This window comes from Copadichromis virginalis, linkage group LG10 (assembly GCF_057382275.1).
Source record: "Copadichromis virginalis isolate Kocher_CV1m ecotype Utaka linkage group LG10, C_Virginalis_male_GT1.1, whole genome shotgun sequence".
Taxonomy (NCBI): Eukaryota; Metazoa; Chordata; class Actinopteri; order Cichliformes; family Cichlidae; genus Copadichromis; species Copadichromis virginalis.
The window spans coordinates 18,164,678-18,187,217 of record NC_140627.1 but is presented as its reverse complement, the minus strand read 5'-3'; the positions used below and the strand labels follow the sequence as shown (position 1 = coordinate 18,187,217).

Below are 22,540 nucleotides of genomic sequence, written 5' to 3'. Positions count from 1 at the left end.
GACGTCGGTGCGTTGGTGGTTCTTTGTGTCCGGGGATGGGCGTCCAGGTACACACCGGCTCACTCCTTGGCGGCCGCTTATCGGGGCCTGGAGCCTGGGGCTTGCTCGGGCCACTTCGGAGGTGGGGTGCCCCCGGCCTCTCGGCCTGGGGCTCGGTCACTCAGGCACGGCTGGCTGCCGGCGGAGCTCACGGGCGCGTCACTGCAACTCCCCCTGGCTTCTGCTCTGCGGCTGCTGGGTGAGCCCTCATCTGGGGCTCTCCTCAGCTCTTTCTGGGACAGTGGCGCGGCTGCCCCTCTGTTGGTCTTCCTTGGTCTCTTGTGTTCTGGGGGCCTCTGGATGTCTGGAGTTTTGATCTCCTCCATACCTGCTTCACGCCCTGGAGGACGGGGCTGTGGCCCCCCCACACCCTCTTGCAAATCATTACATGAAGGAACCTTTTAAAAAACAAAAAACAAGCGCGTCCATGCTCACAGGTGTACACACGGGTGATCACACCCACAAACTACACCCTTTTTGGCTCCTACCTCAAAGCACACTGTGTTCTGTTGATCTTATGTGCTGCACAATAATGTTTAACATTTAGTATTTACTGTCATATTCCCATATATCATTGTGATGTTGTTTATTCTATTACTCTTGTTCTCTTCTGCTTGTTTTCTTTTTTCTTTCTCAGCAGGTGACCCAGGTGATTGATATATGCATTTTTTTTTCTTTTTCTGCTCATTCTGTTGGTTTTTGTCTTTTGCCCTTCTCCCCCGTCCCTCTTCTCAGCTGTTTCTCTTTCCCTCTTTCTTTCTCCCCTTCTTTCCCCCAGTCAAGTCTGTCCCATGTTCAGTAAGTGAAAATAAAATAAACAATAAAAGGTGAATCAAATGGACCATTATGGCAAGGCTGGGATGGTCAATTTGGTAAAGTAAATCCGTTGGGCATCTTTCTTTGCCTTTAGACAATAATTCTGATGGCAAAAGAGCCAAACGGGACAGGCAAAAAAAAAAAAAAAAAAAAGAGCTATACAAATACAGGCCATTTACCAAATTCGAAATGATCATATTCATATTTTTTAAATCTAAATTTTAACATTGTATGTATCATGTTCTGTTCCCATGTATATTTAAGGCAACATTCAAACTTTTCTGGAAACAGGGTTGGACGTCTTCCCTGTGGGAAAGTCTACATGTTGTGCAGCATTGCCACAAACTAAAGGGACTGTTGACGCAATAAAAAGCATTAATGTCCCTGCAGTGAGCAGCCTTCCTTTAGTAACAGGGATCTCACCGTTGCACTGATGTTAAATGCCAGAAAGCATTTGCATAGTGTGTATTTCTGTCCACAGCGTGTGTTGGTGGACAGGGAAAAGCAGGAGGACTGTTAACCTTCAAACCCACTTCACCTCGTGTTCTGACTTTTAGTACACTTAGGAGGGTTCAAATCTTATAATTAGGCACTCAGACCATCTCTTTCTCTCTCTGTCTCTCTCATACATATGCCTGCACTTAACATAGTCCTTTCGCACAGTTCCCATAAAGCGTGGATCTCTTCACTGCAGGTTAAACACAGTGATTACATAGATGTCTGTATTGGTAAGTGCAGGTTTAAAAATCTGGCCTGACATTAACTTGCAAGTAGATGTTTTGTGTACGGTGTGTGGTCTAAGGTAGTTACCAACTGATTTTGTTTACCACTTTCAGGCAACAGTAATGCAAACGTCAGTCTAAATAGTTCTCTGTAACACAAGCTGCCATTATTAATAGGTAAAAACAATGAGCACAGAAAGGATTCAGTTTTGAATCGGAACCTGTCGGAGAATTATTTTGATTTTTCTGATTAATCTCTCAATCTGGTAACAGCACTTGACTTAGGAGCTGATTGCTGAACTGCCCTACCACGTTTTACCACTAGAGGGCAGTAGCCTATTAAAAAAGTATTTTCTTTGTCTTATTTAGATGAAAGTCATGACTGCATTTAAGCCGTTTACTGATTTAGAAGAATGTGTGTGCGTGTGTGTTGTTGTTGTTGTTTTTCTTCTTTTATCCTAGATAAACTTGCTTATACTATTAGGTGGCCAAAAAATATGCAAGATAGTGCTCGTGCAACACAGGAATATCTGGAATATAAACAACTTTAATTTGTTCTTCTCTGTGGGCCTTCTATTCTTATCTGTACTTTTGCTCCAAAAGGATTCTATTAAATAGAAAACAATTAAAGGGGAAGCGCTGAAAGCACGGTAAAAGGGATGAATCACTGCTCTTCTCTTGCAATAAAGTAATTCACCGGAGAAAAAAAAGAAAATGCTGCGGAAGTACTGTAACAAATGTTCACCTCCAACAGGCCACGAGAGCCGACAACAACCAGCAGAAATTGACACTGCCTGGAGGGCTCAGAGCTGAGTGCTTTGTCTGATGTGTGATGGAGTGTGGCAGGTTTGTCCCTTATTAGACTCATCACCTCTGTAAAATCACATGAAATAGAGAGAATGTGCTCTATAGAGGGCATGTCACAAAGCCAACCAACTGGAAGAAGTCTCACGTACAAGATGTAAACAAATCATTAGAGCCAGTTTTGTTTACTGTCTGTTCTGTATTTAAGATAAAAGTCTCAGCAGTAAATGTCAACCTGAGTGACAGATTTTCCTCTTTCTTCTCTTTTTTTCTTTTTGTTTGTAAGTACACTACCTAGAACTAAAACTAACAGAAACTAGTTTAATTATTTAATTTAAAGCCTTTATTTCTTACAATTTGCCTGGCAATCAATCTAGAATTCACAGAAACACAGATATTTACCCAATTCCCCTCTAATTTATAATGCTAACTGTTCCCCTAACTGAATGGCAAGAGCATTGTCATCTGTAATGGAAATGAGCGTGTGAGATGGAGGAACAAACCCGCGGTTTCCCGAGACAGCAAACTCGAACCAGAATGGCACTTTGTGTAAATGTAAACTCACACAGTCCTTGTGCTGATGATTACAGAGCAGCAGCGGAGCTAACGATTGTGTTTGGAGAAGAGTTCCTGGTGTGTCGTCTGAAAACCTACATTTTCTGACTGTAACATATGAACAAAGAAAGCCCAGATGTGATTATGTACGCAGTTGTGAGAATGCTTATGTGCAAATTGGAAGCAAGTGGGGGGTTCTATTACACATTCAGCTGACCCAGACAGAGAAGCTGTTTCATCTTCTGCAGTAACATATAACCAGTGATTTTGCACGTTGAGCTGTTGCTTTTATGCGTGTGCTTCCTCAAGAAGAAACATGTTCTCTGTGGTTATGGAGATAGTGGCGACAGAACAGAGAGTGATAAGAGGCCCGCTGCCTTTCGTAGATGCCGGGCGTTGAAAGCACAAACGTAACAGCTGTGTGATGGTGTTGCCAGGCGAGTGGAGACGCCATTAAACAATTTATGTACCACAAAAGTTTATGTTTAAATTACTGATATGAAAAAAAGCTATTCAATGTGAAGTATAAGTATAAAGTGGCAAAGAATAACAAGACTGAATTTGTGCATTGATTATACATTAGTTTTCTTATGACTCGTTTATTTGATGCATTTGAATGCAAAAGCTTCAATTGCATTCAGGTTTATTTATACAGCACCATAACACTAAAACAATCTCCTCGTGGAGCTTTGTATTGTATGGTAAAGATCCTACCGTAATGGATGGAAATCTCTTAGTATGTGATAAACTTTAAAGAGTAAGAACGTGTGGGGGAACAGTGGGGAGGAAGAACAGCCCTTTAACAGGAAATGACCACCAGCACAACCAGTCTAAAATTTGGAGCGACCATGTGTCTTGATGGTTATGCTCATTAAAGATGAGGAGCTAACAAGAAAAAAAAACAAGCAGGGTAGGGTAACTATGGAAGAGAGTAGATAAAAACTTAATGACATGCAGTGTATACAAAGTCAGTTCAGTTCAGTTTTATTTGTATAGATCACACAAACAGTTGCCTCAAGGTGCTTTATGCTATAACATAAAGACCGTGCAATAATACAGAGAAAACCCCAACAGTCAGACACCCCCTATGAGCAAGCTCTTGGTATTAGTGTGGAGAGAAAAATTCCTTTTTAAGAGAAAAAACCTTCGGCACAACCAGGTCCAGGGAGGTGCAGCCATCTACCTTAACCTGCTGGTCAACGATGAGAGGAAGACAGGACAAAAGACCCACTGTGGAAGAAAAGAAACAGTCAGTGCATCATGGAAAACCAGCAGCAACCAAGGCTTATTGCATATAAACACACGGGAAGTGAAAAAGGTGTAGGAGAACTCCTCAGTGGATCATGGAAAGTCACTCAGCTGTGTGAGCCTATAGCAGCATAACTAAGAGATGGTTCAGGGACTTACCCCGAGAGAAGGCTGATGGCAAAATGCCCCGCTCCCATAATATTTTTGAAAACTCTAGGAATCGCAATTATGACTGCACTCAGGGAGTGAAGTCTTCTAATAATATATGGTCTTTAGGTTACAAAGGGACTTCAGATTCAGATCAGTGCATGTTTCTCCCAAAGCAATCAGCCAGCATATTCTAAATAAGATGCAGAATCTGGAGCTCCTCCATAGACAGTGAGCCAGTGTTGTGATTTGCCTCAAACCCTAGTGAGCATCAGCAAATGCATATTGTGAAGTAAGAGATAAATGATGAGCGTAAAATATCTCCATTTTGTTCTTCTTAAAAAGCACTCTGTTTACTTTCACTGTCACATGCTTTGTCACAGCATCACAGATTAAAACTCCTACCTCTTGATTCTGCTGGGACGGTGGCATGTGGGTGGTGTGTGTCTGTAAACAAACAAAACTGTCTCTGTGCTGTGCAGTCAGAATTCAAGGACTCCACCTTGCAGTGAGAATTTATCATTTAGATGTTTCAGGAATTTTTAAATTTATATTGGTGCCTGGTAACCAGACAAAAAAACAACCTATGACCAAGTATTACAGACTCTAATTTCGATCCATTTTCATACTGACTGACACAAATATGTAGAACTGATTTAGATGAATGTACTTGGTGTGCTCCCGGCTCAGTGATTACACTGCAATGCTGAGCATTTCCCTTGCTTTCAGCCGCACTTGTACAGATAATTTTATGCAAATGTAAAAATCTGATGTATACCTAACACTCATACTGGCATACCCAATTACCTGAAAGTCCTGAATATAGGTACCAATTGAAAGAAGAAGAAAAAATCTCCACATGTGGCCTTATAATAGCAGAACGGCTGCTGTGCACAAGGAACCCCACAACCTGTACAGTGTGAAAATGTCATGAATATTAGCCTCAACTTTCCCCCAAAAATTCTGTTTTGCTTAGCAGGTGATAGAGATGGGCTGCAGGGATGAGTAGGACTCTCTGTATTAATTAGTCAGATGGGAACAGAATCATATATACAGGGAGTGCAGAATTATTAGGCAAATGAGTATTTTGTCCACATCATCCTCTTCATGCATGTTGTCTTACTCCAAGCTGTATAGGCTCGAAAGCCTACTACCAATTAAGCATATTAGGTGATGTGCATCTCTGTAATGAGAAGGGGTGTGGTCTAATGACATCAACACCCTATATCAGGTGTGCATAATTATTAGGCAACGTCCTTTCCTTTGGCAAAATGGGTCAAAAGAAGGACTTGACAGGCTCAGAAAAGTCAAAAATAGTGAGATATCTTGCAGAGGGATGCAGCAGTCTCAAAATTGCAAAGCTTCTGAAGCGTGATCATCCAACAATCAAGCGTTTCATTCAAAATAGTCAACAGGGTCGCAAGAAGCGTGTGGAAAAACCAAGGCGCAAAATAACTGCCCATGAACTGAGAAAAGTCAAGCGTGCAGCTGCCAAGATGCCACTTGCCACCAGTTTGGCCATATTTCAGAGCTGCAACATCACTGGAGTGCCCAAAAGCACAAGGTGTGCAATACTCAGAGACATGGCCAAGGTAAGAAAGGCTGAAAGATGACCACCACTGAACAAGACACACAAGCTGAAACGTCAAGACTGGGCCAAGAAATATCTCACGACTGGTTTTTCTAAGGTTTTATGGACTGATGAAATGAGAGTGAGTCTTGATGGGCCAGATGAATGGGCCCGTGGCTGGATTGGTAAAGGGCAGAGAGCTCCAGTCCGACTCAGACGCCAGCAAGGTGGAGGTGGAGTACTGGTTTGGGCTGGTATCATCAAAGATGAGCTTGTGGGGCCTTTTCGGGTTGAGGATGGAGTCAAGCTCAACTCCCAGTCCTACTGCCAGTTTCTGGAAGACACCTTCTTCAAGCAGTGGTACAAGAAGAAGTCTGCATCCTTCAAGAAAAACATGATTTTCATGCAGGACAATGCTCCATCACACGCGTCCAAGTACTCCACAGCGTGGCTGGCAAGAAAGGGTATAAAAGAAGAAAAACTAATGACATGGCCACCTTGTTCACCTGATCTGAACCCCATTGAAAACCTGTGGTCCATCATCAAATGTGAGATTTACAAGGAGGGAAAACAGTACACCTCTCTGAACAGTGTCTGGGAGGCTGTGGTTGCTGCTGCACGCAATGTTGATGGTGAACAGATCAAAACACTGACAGAATCCATGGATGGCAGGCTTTTGAGTGTCCTTGCAAAGAAAGGTGGCTATATTGGTCGCTGATTTGTTTTTGTTTTGTTTTTGAATGTCAGAAACGTATATTTGTGAATGTGGAGATGTTATATTGGTTTCACTGGTAAAAATAAATAATTGAAATGGGTATATATTTGTTTTTTGTTAAGTTGCCTAATAATTATGCACAGTAATAGTCACCTGCACACACAGATATCCCCCTAAAATAGCTAAAACTAAAAACAAACTAAAAACTACTTCCAAAAACATTCAGCTTTGATATTAATGAGTTTTTTGGGTTCATTGAGAACATGGTTGTTGTTCAATAATAAAGTTATTCCTCAAAAATACAACTTGCCTAATAATTCTGCACTCCCTGTAGATATAAACTCTGTCCCATCATTGTTGGACTTTTTCTTGTTGTTTTTCATTACCTTAAATTTCCAGGTGTATTTTTTTTTCTATTGCTTATTATTTTGCCTCCCTAATTAAGATCTTTGCATTCACTTTAATCTTTGTCACAGTTTGTGTCTCGGAAGTATCGGGTTTTAATATTCAGTACAATTTCAGTTTCCATAGCGGTGAATCTAACATGCACGTGTGAAGTCACAAGATGAGTGTTTTTGAGCATGCAGCGAGTGTGACAGCTGGAAAAGCTGGAGGTGCCTTGTACTTTGAAAGAAACAAAGCAGAAGAAACCCTCTAATCACCTGGCATCTTCAACCTGGGTAGAGTCGAGAACAAAATGCAGTCACAAGCAGTTCTTCGACGGATCAGCTTTAGGTATAATGATTTTAACGACTCAAAGCTGTCAGATTTGCAAGTGTGGAACTTTTTAAATATTCATGTTCAAAACTTATAACCAGTATCAGAACAATCACAAAAACTTCAACTGGTTTACAGCAACTGTGAGATCTTGCCTCATAGTGACATTAGATAAATTATGAATGGGGCTGATGAAGATTGTCCCCTTGTTCGCTGACCTTGTTTTTCGTTAAGTGTACTCGTTCGTGCCAAAACAGAACTCCTGGCATGCTCATCTTTTATTAATGTCAAACATATATTTTTTCGTTGACCAGGACATTTGCCAGTGCGACGTCAAATATCGTTCCAAAAAAAGAAAATCAATAAAATAAATGCATAAATGTTAAAATCTTAGAAATCTGATCACATAAAAACAGTCTGCTAAGCAACTGGGGGAAGTGGGTGTATTCTCTCATGAATTAGCCTTGACAGATTTTCAAACAACCCCCCCTCACAGGTTCGCCAAGGTCTAGCACTAGATTCCCTCCAGTTCTAAGCAACAATTGCAATATTTCTTGCTCCATGCCACCGCAGCTGAATGCGTATTTCACGTCCCCGCGCTCCTGCTTATAGTTGGAATTTTGTTTATCGTATTACGGTCTATTCTGGACTGACAAGGACAGGGTCATTCGTTCTAATCAATGGGCAGTGGGTGGGGTTTTATTGTTGCTTTTTCTTGCTTAAGGGAAGGTCGTCATCTTTCTGAGGTCCACACTGAGCTGCGTATTCCCTTCAAAATATAAAGCTAAATAAATAAATGGATGAAGGCATACATGAATAAGAAATGGGCAAAAAAATTCGTCCTCACCTTCTTCGTACTTTAACTTTTTGCAGAAAGCGAGGAGTTACTGCAGAGCAAGTGAGGGGAAACACAACAGGGGATTAATACGCCCAGCTACCAAATGACTAATGGAGATATCCCATTAAGTAGGGGATACAGCTCAAATCTTAAAATGTATTATTAATATTGGGGGCAGATGGCATACAACAGTGATCAATGGAATTAAGGGGTTGTCTGTAATTTCTTATAAAAGAAAAATAGGTTGCCGTATAGGAACACATAAATTATCTGTAGCCTGCATATGTCCCAGCAAATGTTCACTTAGTAAGATAACTAGTTTAAGGACTATAATTTTACATGCTCGTATGATGCGTACTTTTACAGCTTTCTCAAGTTAAAAACCAGAAGAATGACAACGTTGGTGGAGTTGAAATGACCTTTTCTGGCACACCGTGGAAAATAAACAATTATAAACTTGCCGTTTCTCTTAATTTCATCAGTGTCTGCATGTCCAAAGATTACATGATAATATTATCTGTGTTAGGCAGAGTGCTTAAAAAGAGGATTTTATTTAAACTCGTCTTTCCATTATGATCGTTCGGGGGGAGTAGTTCTACCAAGAGGACACGCTTGGTAATTAAGCTATAATCAATCCGTCTACTTCAGTTTATCTTCCAGTCTCCACCTCTCCGTGACTGTCAGCCGTACTGCCCATTAGCGATAGGGCTGAGCTAACAAGCCTTCAAAATCATCCAATATGTGCAGAGATGGGCGGTGGCGCTTTACGCTGGGCTCTCAAGCGGCTGAAGTTAAAACTCCTGAGCGCTATTCTCTCGGAGTATGTCGAGGGTCCGCACGGATAGATGTACGGGAGTCACTGCGTGGGCACCCCGCTGACTCCCTATTGTTTTGGGATTTTTTTTATTTTGTTAAGTAAAACAGACATTTTGGAAAAACATTTTCTTTGTTACAGCAGCACCTTGGCAGAGCTCACATAACTGGTGAACATGTTGTCCTGTGGACTTCTCCTGTGTTTTTCCATAACAGGTATTGTCTTCGCGCAGTCCGACAGCTCTGGATTATTTTATGCACTGAGATCAGAACTGTCTGAGGACGCTATCTTGGTGGCCAACAACGGAATACGCGTGCCTTTCGGGAGGTCGGTTTTTATCGATCCAATCAATGATTTGGTCATTCAGACACAGCCCGGCGACCGGTGCAGCATCAACGTGCTCGATAATGATCCACTCTCGCAGAGACCGGGTCATCTGTCTCCCAAAAAGTTTCCCTGCGATTTTGGTCCAAATGATGTGACTTACTCCCACCACGGATCGAGAAGTCCGGCTAAAGACAGAGTGAGGATGCAGCTCAGGTATGACGCGCAAACCGAAACGGTCATTATTCCGTTTATGATGGAGGTTGAAGTAATGTTCACGCAGCTCGAGTTAATCACCAAAAACATGCCTCTGACTGTTGATAACCTCAAAGGGATCAGTAACCCTATTGATAAGAGGATTTTAGAGTTCACTTATGACAGAGAATCTCACAAATGCGAGGTGACATCCCAGTCCAGCAGCAGCGGCAGCAACTCGCTGCCTAGATACGGGAAACTCATCCATGGCGGTAAACTTTCTGCAATGATGGACTGTGATGAATTCACGCGAGCTGATATCCGCTATGAGCACACTTTTCAGCGCAAATCCCCCAACAGGGATTATGTCCCCATGGTTGTGGAGCTGCAGGATAAGGAAGGCAACCTAGTGAAACAGGAGTATTTTCATCTTATGATTCGCATCAAAGGGGGAGAGGAGAACACTCCCCCCAAACCCAGCTTTGTGTCCATGATGATGATGGAGGTCAGCCAGTTTGTCATGACCGCCCTCACCCCTGATATGCTTGCCGCTGAAGATGCCGAGTCAGACCCAGACAAGCTTATTTTCAATATTACTTCCCCCTTATCTTATGAGGAAGGCTATATAGTCAGCACTGATGACAGAAACCTCCCCATCACCTCCTTCTACCAGAGAGACTTGCGCGATCTTAAAATAGCTTATAAGCCCCCCTCCCTGGATTCAGACACTGAGAGGATTTTCCAGCTTGAATTTGAGGTGGTGGACACAGACGGGGCCATCTCGGACCCATTTGCTTTTATGATTGTTGTAAAGCCCATGAACACTCTGGCCCCTGTCGTGACACGCAACACAGGTCAGCTGCTGTATGAGGGGCAGTCTCGGCCTCTCTTCAGCGCTCACAACTTGGAGATCAGTGATGAGGACAACCTCGACTCTGTCAGAGTCACAGTGGTGGATGGGCTGCGCCACGGGGACCTCACAGTGCTGGGCTCTCACAGGAAATTCTTCACACCCGCAGACCTCGCAACAGGAGTTGTTGTGTACCAGCACGACGGGACTGACACATACAGCGACAACATTGTCTTCAAAATGACAGATGGGCAAAATGAAGTTGAATTTCTCTTTCCCATTACAATTGTTCCCACTGATGACGAGCCACCGATTATAAATGCCAACACCGGTTTGGTGCTGTTCAAAAATCAAATGATGCCCATATCTCCCCTCATGCTCAGCGCTGCTGATATTGATTCTGAGGACTCAACTATTAAATTCATCATTGTGCCTCCTTTTTCTTCTATTGGCACGCTGCTCCTAAGGCAGTCAGACGCCCCTGAGGACCCTTCCTCTTGGAAATTTAATGCTGAGGATGAAGTATATGAGAAAGAGGTGACAGAGTGGCTTCAGAAAGATATCACTGATGGGAGGTTGTTTTACAAGCACACAGGCCCTCACAACACAGATGCAATCACGGATCAGTTTGCATTCACAGTCCAGGATGACAACGACCCCCCTAATTTGTCAGAAGAGAGTGTGTTTATAATCCGAGTTTTACCTGTCGATGACGTACCCCCCGAGCTGGTCCCTGGCACCACCCTGCAAATGATTGTTCAGGAGTACAAACCTACTCACTTTAGCAAAGAAGTTCTGCACTATACTGATTTGGACTCTGAGGACCGTGACCTCAAGTATACAGTCATCCAGTCCCCCACAGATACAGATGAAAATAACCCTGTTGTGTTCGGTTCTTTGGTTCTGACAGACCACTCCGCCACTGAAGTAACAGAGTTCACACAAGCTCAAATTAACCACCATAAGGTCTCCTACGAGCCCCCAGATGTTGAGCTTGGAATCACAGCCCACGTTGTGCAGTTTCGTTATACTGTTGAAGACACAGCTGGAAACAGTGTAGAAGGGGCTTTCACCATCTATCTCCAGTCTGTTAACAACAAACCTCCTCAGATCACAAACACCGGCTTTACTGTGCTTGAACGGGGCATACATATCATCACAATCGCTGAACTAGATGCTACAGACCCCGACACTGAGAGTGAGCAAATAACCTTTACTCTGAGTCAGCCTCCTAAGCATGGTCAGATCCAGGTTGCATTCATTGACCTGGAAAAAAAGGGAGTTTTTAGACTTGAGGATATCTCAGAGGGAAAGTTATTGTATATTCAAAGTGGAGAAGAGACAGTAAACGATGAATTTCAGCTGGATGTCAGTGATGGAATTCATATTGTGACCGTGACGGTCAAAGTTAATGTAAAGCCTGTCGATGATGAATCTCCAACCATCAGCTTGCCTGCAGGAACAATCGGGTCTCATATGGAGGTGCTGGAAAATGGAGCCACAGAAATAACAACTAATGTGATTCAAGGTCGTGATGATGACACAGATGACCTTCGGCTGACTTTTATTGTGGAAGATCCTCCCCTTATGGGTGAAATATTAGTTAAAGGAGTCCCAACCACAAAGTTTACTCAGGCTGACATAATTAACGGTGCAGTTGTCTATGCACACACTGGTGGTGAGATAGGTCTCACCTCTCAACAGGATGGCTTCAATTTGACTCTTAGTGACATGTCTGATGATTGGGCAGTAGGTGGCAATAAGGTCACCGGAGTCCATGTTCAGGTCACCATCCTTCCTGTTGACAGTCAAGCCCCTGAGGTCAGAGTTGGTATTCAGTTCAGTGTCATTGAAGGAGAAAAGTATGCCATTGGCCCTCAGCACTTGAACGCTGATGATAACGACACTCCAACTGATGATATCCTTTGCACTATCATTGTGCAGCCCACTGCCGGCTATGTGGAGAATATATCCCCCGTTCCAGGCTCAGAGAAGTCCAGGTCAGGAACAGCTATCAGTGCTTTTACCATCAGAGACATCAGGGAGGGAAATATCTACTACGTGCAGAGCATTCACAAGGGAGTCGAGCCAGTAGATGATAGATTCATATTTAGGTGCTCTGATGGTATAAATTTCTCAGAGAACCATTTCTTCCCAATTGTTATCATCCCAGCGAATGATGAAAAACCTGAGATTTACTTGAGAGAGATAGTTTTGATGGAGGGGATGAACATCGCCATCGACTCACAAATTCTGAATGGAGCTGATGCCGATATCCCATCTGAGGAGCTGGTGTTTATGATTTCCAAACCTCCCAAACATGGTGCAATTTTAAACCAGCTAGCCACAGGCCCCATTTTGGTGACTAATTTCACTTTAGAGCAGATTAGAGAGGCGTCAAGTATTATTTATGAGCACGATGACTCAGAGACAATAGAGGACAGCTTTGATGTCATTCTGACTGATGGGAAGTACTTGGCTCAAAAAACAGCCATGGTTATGATCATCGCTGTTGATGATGAAACCCCCAGAATGCTCATTAATAATGGTCTAGAGGTGGAAATTGGGGAGACCAAAGAAATCAGCAACAAAGTGCTCAAAGCGACAGATTTAGATTCAGATGACAGTACACTTACATATATTATCCGGTTTGGGCCTGGTCAGGGTCTGCTGCAGAGAAAAACCCCATCGGGGTCTCTGGAAAACATCACGCTGGGCATGAATTTCACGCAAGTTGAAATTGATGCAGGGCTCGTAGTTTACACGCACAGTGGACAGGAGGGCGTTCGAGACATGGTCAAATTTGATGTCACTGACGGGTTAAACCCACTAATTGATCGTTATTTCTACATCACAGTGGACAGCATTGACATGGTCTTCCCTGATGTGGTCAGTAAAGGTGTTTCTCTGAGAGAAGGTGGCAGGGTGACTCTGACCACTGATCTCCTAAGTACCACTGACCTCAACAGTCCTGATGAGAACTTGGCTTTCACTGTCACAAGGGCCCCTGTTAGAGGCCACTTAGAGTGCACAGACACTCCTGGGATTCCCATTGTGTCTTTTACCCAGCTCCAACTGGCTGGCAGTAAGATTTACTACATTCATACCTCAGACGATGAGGTGAAAATGGACAGTTTTGAGTTTGAAGTCACTGATGGCTACAATCCCGTTTTCAGAACATTCAGAATCTCGATTGTGGACATCGATAACAAAAAACCTGTTGTGACTGTAAATGATCTAGTTGTCACAGAAGGGCAGCTTAAGCTGATAACACCTTTTGAGCTCACGGCTGAAGACCAGGATACAGCCGAGAAGCTGATCAAATTTACGATCATCCAGCTTCCTGTTCATGGCAAATTGCGCTACAACGAGTCCACACCTATCAGCAGCTTCACAAAACAAGACCTCAATGAAAACCTCATCAGCTACAAGCACGACGGAACTGAATCATCAGAGGACTCGCTCTCCTTTACTGTCACCGATGGCACACACACTGACTTTTATGTTTTCCCCGACACTGTTTTTGAGACTAGGCGCCCTCAAACTCTCAAGATTACTATCGTGGGAGTCGACAATGGCATCCCCCAAATTGTTGTAAACAAAGGTGCGCCCACTTTGAAGATTTTGGCCACGGGTCACCTGGGGTTCCCCATCAGCTCCAAGGCGCTGAAGGCAGAGGACAGAGACAGCAGTCCGGCCTCGCTGCTGTTCCACATCACCACCCAGCCAAAACATGGTTACATCATTCATCTCGGGCACGGCAACAACTCCATCAACACCTTCAGTCAAGGTAAGCTTTGAACAAAACACCTACCAGCTCTATAATGTGTCAGCATGAATATTGAATGTGGAGGAAATAATCAAACAGCACTGATTTTGTTTAGTAATCAGTCAGATCTAATAACCAGAATGCTCATTCCACTCTATGAGAAAAGTCTATCAGTTATTATTTTTTGCAAGAAAAATTACCTCTGCATGCCTGTCCTTGAAAATGTAATCATATATGTTTAAATACAAGATCGTCCTGAGAAGCAAAGTGTTAGACATCAAAATTCCTTGCAAATGTGTAAGTTTTGATTAATTTTTCCAGCCCACCAAAGACTTTAATTTATGGAGTAATAATTATTCAAACGTGTGACAAGTACAGGCCTGGGAATTTCAATAGTTAATTTGTGCGCCTGATTTAGATGTGCCTTGCTCATCAAATCATAATTAGCAGAGCAAAGTTAGAGGCTGATGTTTCGCACAAATGTCTTGTAGACAGTTAGGGATGAATAATTTATTATTTCTGCATCTCTGGGGAAATGTTCACATCTGATGTTCTCTACAGTGGTCTGTTAAATGAAGCAGGACAGAAGTAGGGGGATCGTGTGAAAAGGTCAGCGCGGAGCTTCGAGTGACAGGATGGCATTTGAGTTGCAGCACATTCTGATAGTTTGACCAGGGTCAAGTCAATTTGAAAGAATTTGTTGAAACGCAGAGAGCTCTCACCAAAATGCATTTTTACACCAACACGCAGAGCACACTGTGCCGCTTTAAATGTTTGAACACATTTCTTTTGCATTTGTGCACATTCGGTGACTGATATTACAGGCGGGGATTCAAGACAACAATGCCGTTGATTGAGGTTCAAAGCGATGCAATCAATGCCGTATTTCATATCACGCTGAGGCAATTAGAGCAACAAGTAAGGAAATCCACCTGCTTATGACACAGCTTGGCTTAAGCTCATACGTGGTGTGAGAACACAGTGCCAAAAAAAAAAGCAGCACTTGAGCCTGCAGGAGATGGACACTTCTGACAACCACTGTGAGGATTGCAGTCGTTGGAAAAAAATAAAGGGCATAGATGAGACAAGAGTGCAGTGGGGATGAGAAACAAAGGGCAGTAGAGGGGCAAGAGAGAGCAAGTAAAGTGGAGGAGAGTGCAAAAGAGGCAAGAGAAGAGGAGGGGTGGGGGATGTGTGGGTGACATGAGAGAAATAACGAATGAGGGAAGGGGTGTGAGAGGTTGAGTGAGAGAGAGAGAGAGAGCAAACAGGCTCGTCAGAAGAATCAGTCAGGTGAAAGAGACAATCCCTCGCTCTTTATTTACTCATCCTATTTCCAGGGCACATCCCGTGAGGCTTTCTTTTTAAATATTTAATGAACAATGTGCCCCTAGTTCACAGTGTTGACTTTGTATTTGTAAGGCCCTCAGGTTCAAGTATGTGCCACAGAGAGGATCCTTCTCAGGCTGCACCTCCCGTTCGATTAGATTCGACACTCAATAATCTGAAAAACATGAGCAGCAATCTGGAAGCGAACAAAGTCTTTGCATCACATGAAAGGTATATTTTTTGTCACCTTTCATGTTCGGCACAAGAGAAGCAGACTTAAGCTTCGTCCCAGGCAGGAGTCGGGGGTTTATACTTTTATGAACCTCCTTCCTCTGACATCTATTATTAAAGGAGGTGGTTTGAAGGGGCAAAGCCCTTTCACAGTCTTGATGATTTTTCTGTACTGTAATGGGTGTTTGCAGAGACTGGTGGGAAAAAGAAATGTAGGCAGAGCCCTGTAATTCAGAAAAGTTGGAAAAACAGGTGTGTCTGTGTGCCTGCTGAAACTCCTGGTTTTAACATTCTTGCCTTGTCTGTCATTAAAAAAGATCCACTGTCACCTGGTTTTCAGCGCTGATGAAACACCGAGTTGGCCGTTTCTGGGTTTAAATGTATTCTGTTGCTTTAGCTTGAGCTCTTTTGGATTTGAGGTTGCGGCCTTATCGTCCTGGATTACGGATGCATGACTTTCAGAATGCTTTCTCTGGTGGAAAATTGTTCATGCTGAGTACTGATAAGGAACTGAATCAGTGTGATACTAGAGACCTGCTGTTACTGTAGCTGATATAGTACTGGAGCGGGACAGCTTCCATCTTTGAGCAATTATTTGACAGAGAGAGTGTTTGAACAAGCCATAATGCAACTTCAAAGTGTGTTTGAGGCTATTTCTGTAGTCAGCATGAAACACAACATGAAGGGCCTTTTTTTACACTCTTAAAATGCAAATTTTATTTACTAAATATGTATTTTAAAAAAAAAATCTTGACAAGGACAGATCTCTGCATGATGAAATTAGTACTTTTGGCCATCACCTTGCTTTAAGTTGGAGCAAACTGATATTGTTTATCGTGCATCGTCTCACATTCACTTCACAGCGCAAGACATGACTTTAAAATGGAAAGCAGGCTACAGTGGCACTCATTTGCATTCTATAATTACTTATATTTTTTTAAAAAAATTCTGTTTGCTTATCATCTTGATTTTTGTTTTTTGCCCTTTGTTGGATTTCAGGTGACTGAGTTTTATTCTGTTTGCACAAACTTTCAGTTCACTGTGCTTTTATTTCCAGATCTAATTTTCACACCTGATTTGACACTTCAAAGTTTCACGAAAGAAAAATTCATAAAAAGAAAATATATATTTTTAAAAAAACTAAAGTTACTTTTCTGTTGCAGCCGATATCGATGGCCTGAGCGTCTGCTATGTGTTGCGGAGTGGAGAAAACGCTACGTCTGATGTCTTCCATTTCTCTGTTGAGGATAATGGTAAGAGTTCACCTTCTTTTATATTTGCATTTATTTGTCTGTCAGTATTACTCCTCTTTGCTCTGAGTTTCTACAATAGCTGTCCGGCTAAAAAAAACAAACAAAAAAAAAACTACTTAACCATTCAGTATTTCAGAATTGAGATCTACAAGTCACCTGTCAAGCATTTTTATTCTAACCCAGACTGAGATCAGTTATATAATTTTGCAAATTGTTCCCAGCAGATTTTATAAACAGATCAGTGAAGTTTATTTTTGCTCTGATTGCATTTGATTCAGGATTTGCCCATAAAATAATCTGCCATTCAGAGCGGCCTCGTAGAATATCAATTCTGACAAATCTGCATAGGCCAGCAGAGGTGTTCAGCCTGTAACTGTGTACTGCTGCATTCTATTAACTTACCAGGGAACTGATTAGATGTCCAGGGTCACTGGAGATAGAAAACTCTTTGTGGTGTGAAGATCATTTTTACAGTTCATCGAGTTAATGAGACTGACTGTGTAATTTGTAAATATGACAGGATATGCCAAGTATTAGTGCATATTTTATCTTGAATGCAAGAAAATTTCTCATGAGTTTTTTGACAGAACAGAAGATTAACAATGTGTATTTAAAATAAACACTGACATAAGGTGGTTTCATGCAGAGTCTCCGTTTATGTACAGTTTTTATAAAGCGATGAACATTTTAGTTTGAAGAAATAACTGCTTGCTTTTATTTTACATGTGACGACATTGGCAAATATTACCTCCTTTCTATTTTGGTTCAAACCAACATTACATGCATAATAACTGCCAATTGGGGCCCAATTTGCACATGAAATTAACACGTACAATTCACCATATCTTATGCTATATGCATCTCTCCAATGTGCATTCATTTAGCATCCTTTTATGAAGGCAGCTGCTAATTAAGTAATCAGCAGATGCCAAAAATCTCAGTGAGGGAGGAAGAGCTTAAGATGCAGTTGAATTTATTTAAGACTAAATCTAAGAAGAAACCTCATAATACTGAGTATATATGCTCATTATTGAATAAAAATTTGCACAGGAAAAAATATTTGAAAATGTGCTCTGCATGAAAAAACTGCTGCAGAAACATACACGAGTAGAATCATTCCAAACAATCCCTCTAAGTGGGATATATTGAAAATACTAAAATTTATGCAAAAGATTTGCAGTCCCCGTCTTGTTTGAAGCATTTTCTTCTTCTTTTTTTATGTCTTCAAATACAATATACATGTGTGTGAATGAAAGAGAGTGAGGTTTAACAGCACAGCTGCAAGGAGTACAGGTAATGCATGTGGAAGAGTTTAAATATCTTGGGTCAGCCAGACAAAGCAACAGACAATGCACATGAGGGGTGAAGAAGAGAGTGCAGGAGGGGTGGAGTGAGTGGAAACGAGTGTCAGGGCTGATTTGTTACAGAAAGATAGCAGCAAGAGTGAAAGGGAAGGTTTACAAGATGGTAGCAAGACCTGCTATGATGTATGGTTTGGAAACGGTGGTGGTGACAAAAAGACAGGAGGCTCAGCTAGAGATGGGCGAGTTTAAGATGCTGAGGTTTTCATTGGGGGTGACCAGAATGGACAGGATCAGAAATGAGTGGATAGCTCAGGTTGGCTGCTTTGGAGACAAAGTTAGAGAGGTAAGGCTGGGATTGTTTGGACATATGGAAAGGAGGGATAGTGGGCTTACTGGACAAAGGATGCTAAAGATGGAGCTACCCGGCAGGAGGAAAAGAGAAAAATCACAGAGAAGGATGTAGAGAAGCAGGATATGCAGAAGGTTGTGTGTCAAAGGAGGATTCTTATGATAGGGTGAGATGGAGGCAGAGGAGCTGCTCTGGTGAGCCCTAAAGTTCAAAGTTACGTATCACTACAACCAAAATAAAGGGGTCTGTAAAGCAAAGCAGTATGTTAATAAATAAATAAGAACATGGGATGGTGGAGTCCTATCATAAAATATAATGCAAACTTTCTTCAGCAGCTGTCTTCACGATGTGATCATAGTGTGGTTTAAGCTGTTTTAAAACAGTCAGATAACTGGACTACAAGTTTAGTCATTGTTGGCTTTGTTTCTTTACATCTGTCTTCTTTAAATAATGCAATGCACTGATCACCTTGTCTTGTACCGAGACACATAATTGAGGTTAACGTACAGTATTACAAATACAGCACCAATTTTGTGTAAGTGATGTAGTTTCTGTTGCAGTGGCCATTTCATTTCATTTTATTACAAATCTACAGATTTTTTAAAACACTAGTTTTACGCTGAGCTTATAAAAAGTTAAAAAGTTTTCCTGGAGCAGAACTCATCCATCCAGAATAAATCAACACAACGCCCTGCTTTTCAGAATCAGAATCAGAATCAGAATACTTTATTGATCCCTGGGGGAAATTATTTTTTGTTACAGTGCTCCATTTTAAACCAACATTAAGACAAGACAGACAATACGCTAACTAAGAATAGTACAATATATACATATATATACATACATACATACATAAGTCACTTATAAATAAATATTTGGAAAAGAAACATGTGTAGTTGTAGCAGCAAACAGTGTGTTAAGTGGATGCGTTGTACAGGGAGATGGCCACAGGCAGGAATGATTTCCTGTGTCGTTCAGTGGTGCTTTTCGGTAATCTCAGTCTCTCACTGAACGAGCTCCTGTGACTGACCAACATGTCATGGAGTGGGTGGGAGGTGTTATCCAACATTGTCTTTATCTTGGACAGCATCCGCCTCTCCGACACCACCTTGAGGGAGTCCAGCTCCATCCCCACAACATTGCTGGCCTTACGGATCAGTTTATTAAGTCTGTTGGCATCTGCGACCCTCAGCCTGCTCCCCCAGCATGCAACAGCATAGAGGATCGCACTGGCCACCACAGACTCATAGAAAATCCTCAGCATTTTCTGGCAGATGTTGAAGGACCTCAGTCGCCTCAAAAAATAGAGACGACTCTGGCCCTCCCTGTAAAGTGCTGTGGTGTTTTTAGCCCAGTCCAGTTTATTGTCAATGTGTACTCCAAGGTATTTATAGTCCTCCACAATGTCAACACTGACCCCCTGGATTGAAACAGGGGTCAAGTGTTTCCTGGTCTTCCTGAAGTCCACGATCAGTTCCTTGGTCTTTGCCACGTTGAGCTGCAGATGATTCTGCTCACACCACGTGACAAAGGAGTCGACCACAGCCCGGTACTCTGTCTCATCATCCCTGCTGATGCATCCAACCACCACAGAGTCATCAGAAAACTTCTGAAGATGGCAGGTCTCTGTGCAGTGGCTGAAGTCTGTGGTGTAGAGGGTGAAGAGGAAGGGGGAGAGGACAGTCCCCTGTGGTGCCCCTTTAATGTACAGTACACACACACACACACACACACACACACACACACACACACACACACACACACACACACACACACAGGTGTATCTGTTTTATATTAACACATTTGAAACAAGGTGCAGCTGACACCACCGCTCAGTCCATCTGTTCATTTTCCTCCTCTATGATCAGGCACGACAATACAACACAATACATTAAAGACTACTCACTCATGTAGCGTCTTTAAAGATTACCAACACAGCTTCTCTGTGAATTACAAGATTATGTACAAGAGTATGTATCATTGAGGACTGAGTTAATACAGTACTGTGCAAAAATCTTAAACCTCCTTCATTTCTTCATATTTTACTAGAAAAATTGGAAACCAGGTGCAGCAATTTAAGCATGTGAAAACATGCCGTACATGAAAAAACAGTATATAATACAAAACTAGAGCACATCTCTAATGAACTTTAAAGTCAATATTTAATATGACAAGCTTTATTCTTCAGTACAGCCTGAACTCTCTTAGATCAGCTTTCTTTACTTTCTTTTAGTCTTCAGGAATAGCTCTGCAGGCTTCGTGAAGGACATTCAGAGCTCTTCTTTGGGTGGGCCAAGCTCTGAGGAGGCCATTACTTATAAACCCCAACACACTGCCAGAGCTTTTACTGCATTGACAGCATGTCTGGAAACATGTTGAAAAATTAGGCTGTTGCCAATCATATTTCAAAAGGTTATCATAAATACAGTGGTGTGAAAAAGTGTTTGCCCCCTTCCTGATTTCCTATTTTTTGTGTGTTTGTGACACTTAAATGTTTCAGATCAAACAAATTTAAATATTAGACAGAGATTACACAAGTAAACACAAAATGCAGTTTCTAAATGAAGGTGTTTATTATCAAGGGGAAACAAATCCAAACCTACATGGCCCTGTGTGAATAAATACCTCCCCCCCCCCCCCCCCCCCAAACCTAATAACAGGTAGGCCCATGTACCTGAAACATAAGAACATAAGAACTTAACATAAGAACTTAACTGAAATCAAGCGTTTGTGATCACTGGCAATGAGACTTTAAAGCCCTGTGGAGGAATTTTGACTCACTCATCTTTGCAGAATTGTTGTATTTCAGCCACACTGGAGCATTTTCGAGCCTGAACTGCCTTTTTAAAGTCCTGCCACAGCATCTCAATTGGATTCAGGTCAATCCTCCTGATTAGGCCACTCCAAAGTCTTCATCTTTCTTTGGCAATTCTTGCTGGTGTGTTTTGGATTATTGTCTTGATGCAGAATCCAAGTGCTCTTCACCTTGAGGTCACGCCTCAGTTTTGCTAGAAACTGAGGCGAGCCTTTATGTTCCTTTTGGTCACCATTGGAACTCTGCCATGCAGGCCGCTTTTGCCCACTCTTTTTCTTATGGTGGGGTCATGAACACTGACCTTAACTGAGGCAAGTGACCAAAGCGGATGGGTCTTTTGTGACCTCTTAGATGAGCCATCGCTGTGCTATAGAGTAATTTTGTTTTTCTTAGGACATTCAGAGGTGGATTTGTTTTGGATCATTGTCCTGCTGCAGAACCCAAGTCATGACCTCAACCTGAAGGTTGAGCTGACTCTCACTGTGGTTCGCTGGAGTCCCAAAGCTTTAGAAATGGTTTTATAGCCTTTTCCTTGGATCGCGGCATGATGTCTGGCTTTTGAGGGTCTTTCGGTCTTTTCCTCTCTGCCAGGCAGGTCCCATTTAAGGGATTTCTTGGTTAAGAACAGGTGTGGCAATAATCAGACATAGGTGTGTCTAGAGAAATTGATTTCAGCTTTTCAAAGATGTGATACACCACAGTTAATTGACGTTTTGTGTTTACTTGTGTTATCTTTTTCTAAATTTTAATTTTGTTTGATGATCCAAAACATTGAAGTGTGACAAACATGTATAAAAATGGGAAATCAGGAAGGGGGCAAACACTTTTTCACACTACATATCAATTTTGACTAAACACCCCTGGTTAAAATGCAACCCTCGATCATGACAGAGATTCCACTGTGTCGTATGCAGACACTCACTGCTGTACCTCTCTTCTGTCCTCTTCTAAACACACTGATGAACATTTAAGAATGACTTCTTGACAACCAACCTTTCACTAAGACCACAGATTTCTGAAGAGCCTTCACTGAACAGTAGACCAATCAATCAAAGGATCTGATGCATCTCTCAGATCCTGTTTTGTCACATTTTATTTCCTGTTAAGGACATGGCTTTCACATACTGTTCATCTGC

The 22,540-nt window shown here is 42.1% G+C and overlaps 1 protein-coding gene across 1 annotated transcript in view; it reads left to right on the top strand.

The window, feature by feature from the left end:
* Nucleotides 1-9,015: 9,015 nt before the first annotated feature.
* The window catches only part of frem2a (FRAS1 related extracellular matrix 2a), a 79,379-nt gene continuing 65,854 nt past the window's right edge, over nt 9,016-22,540 (top strand). The window contains exons 1-2 of the mRNA XM_085470373.1: nt 9,016-14,144; nt 16,847-16,936. Coding sequence (XP_085326499.1) covers nt 9,161-14,144; nt 16,847-16,936 — 5,074 coding nt within the window. The 5' untranslated portion in view covers nt 9,016-9,160. The remainder of the gene's footprint in view (nt 14,145-16,846; nt 16,937-22,540) is intronic.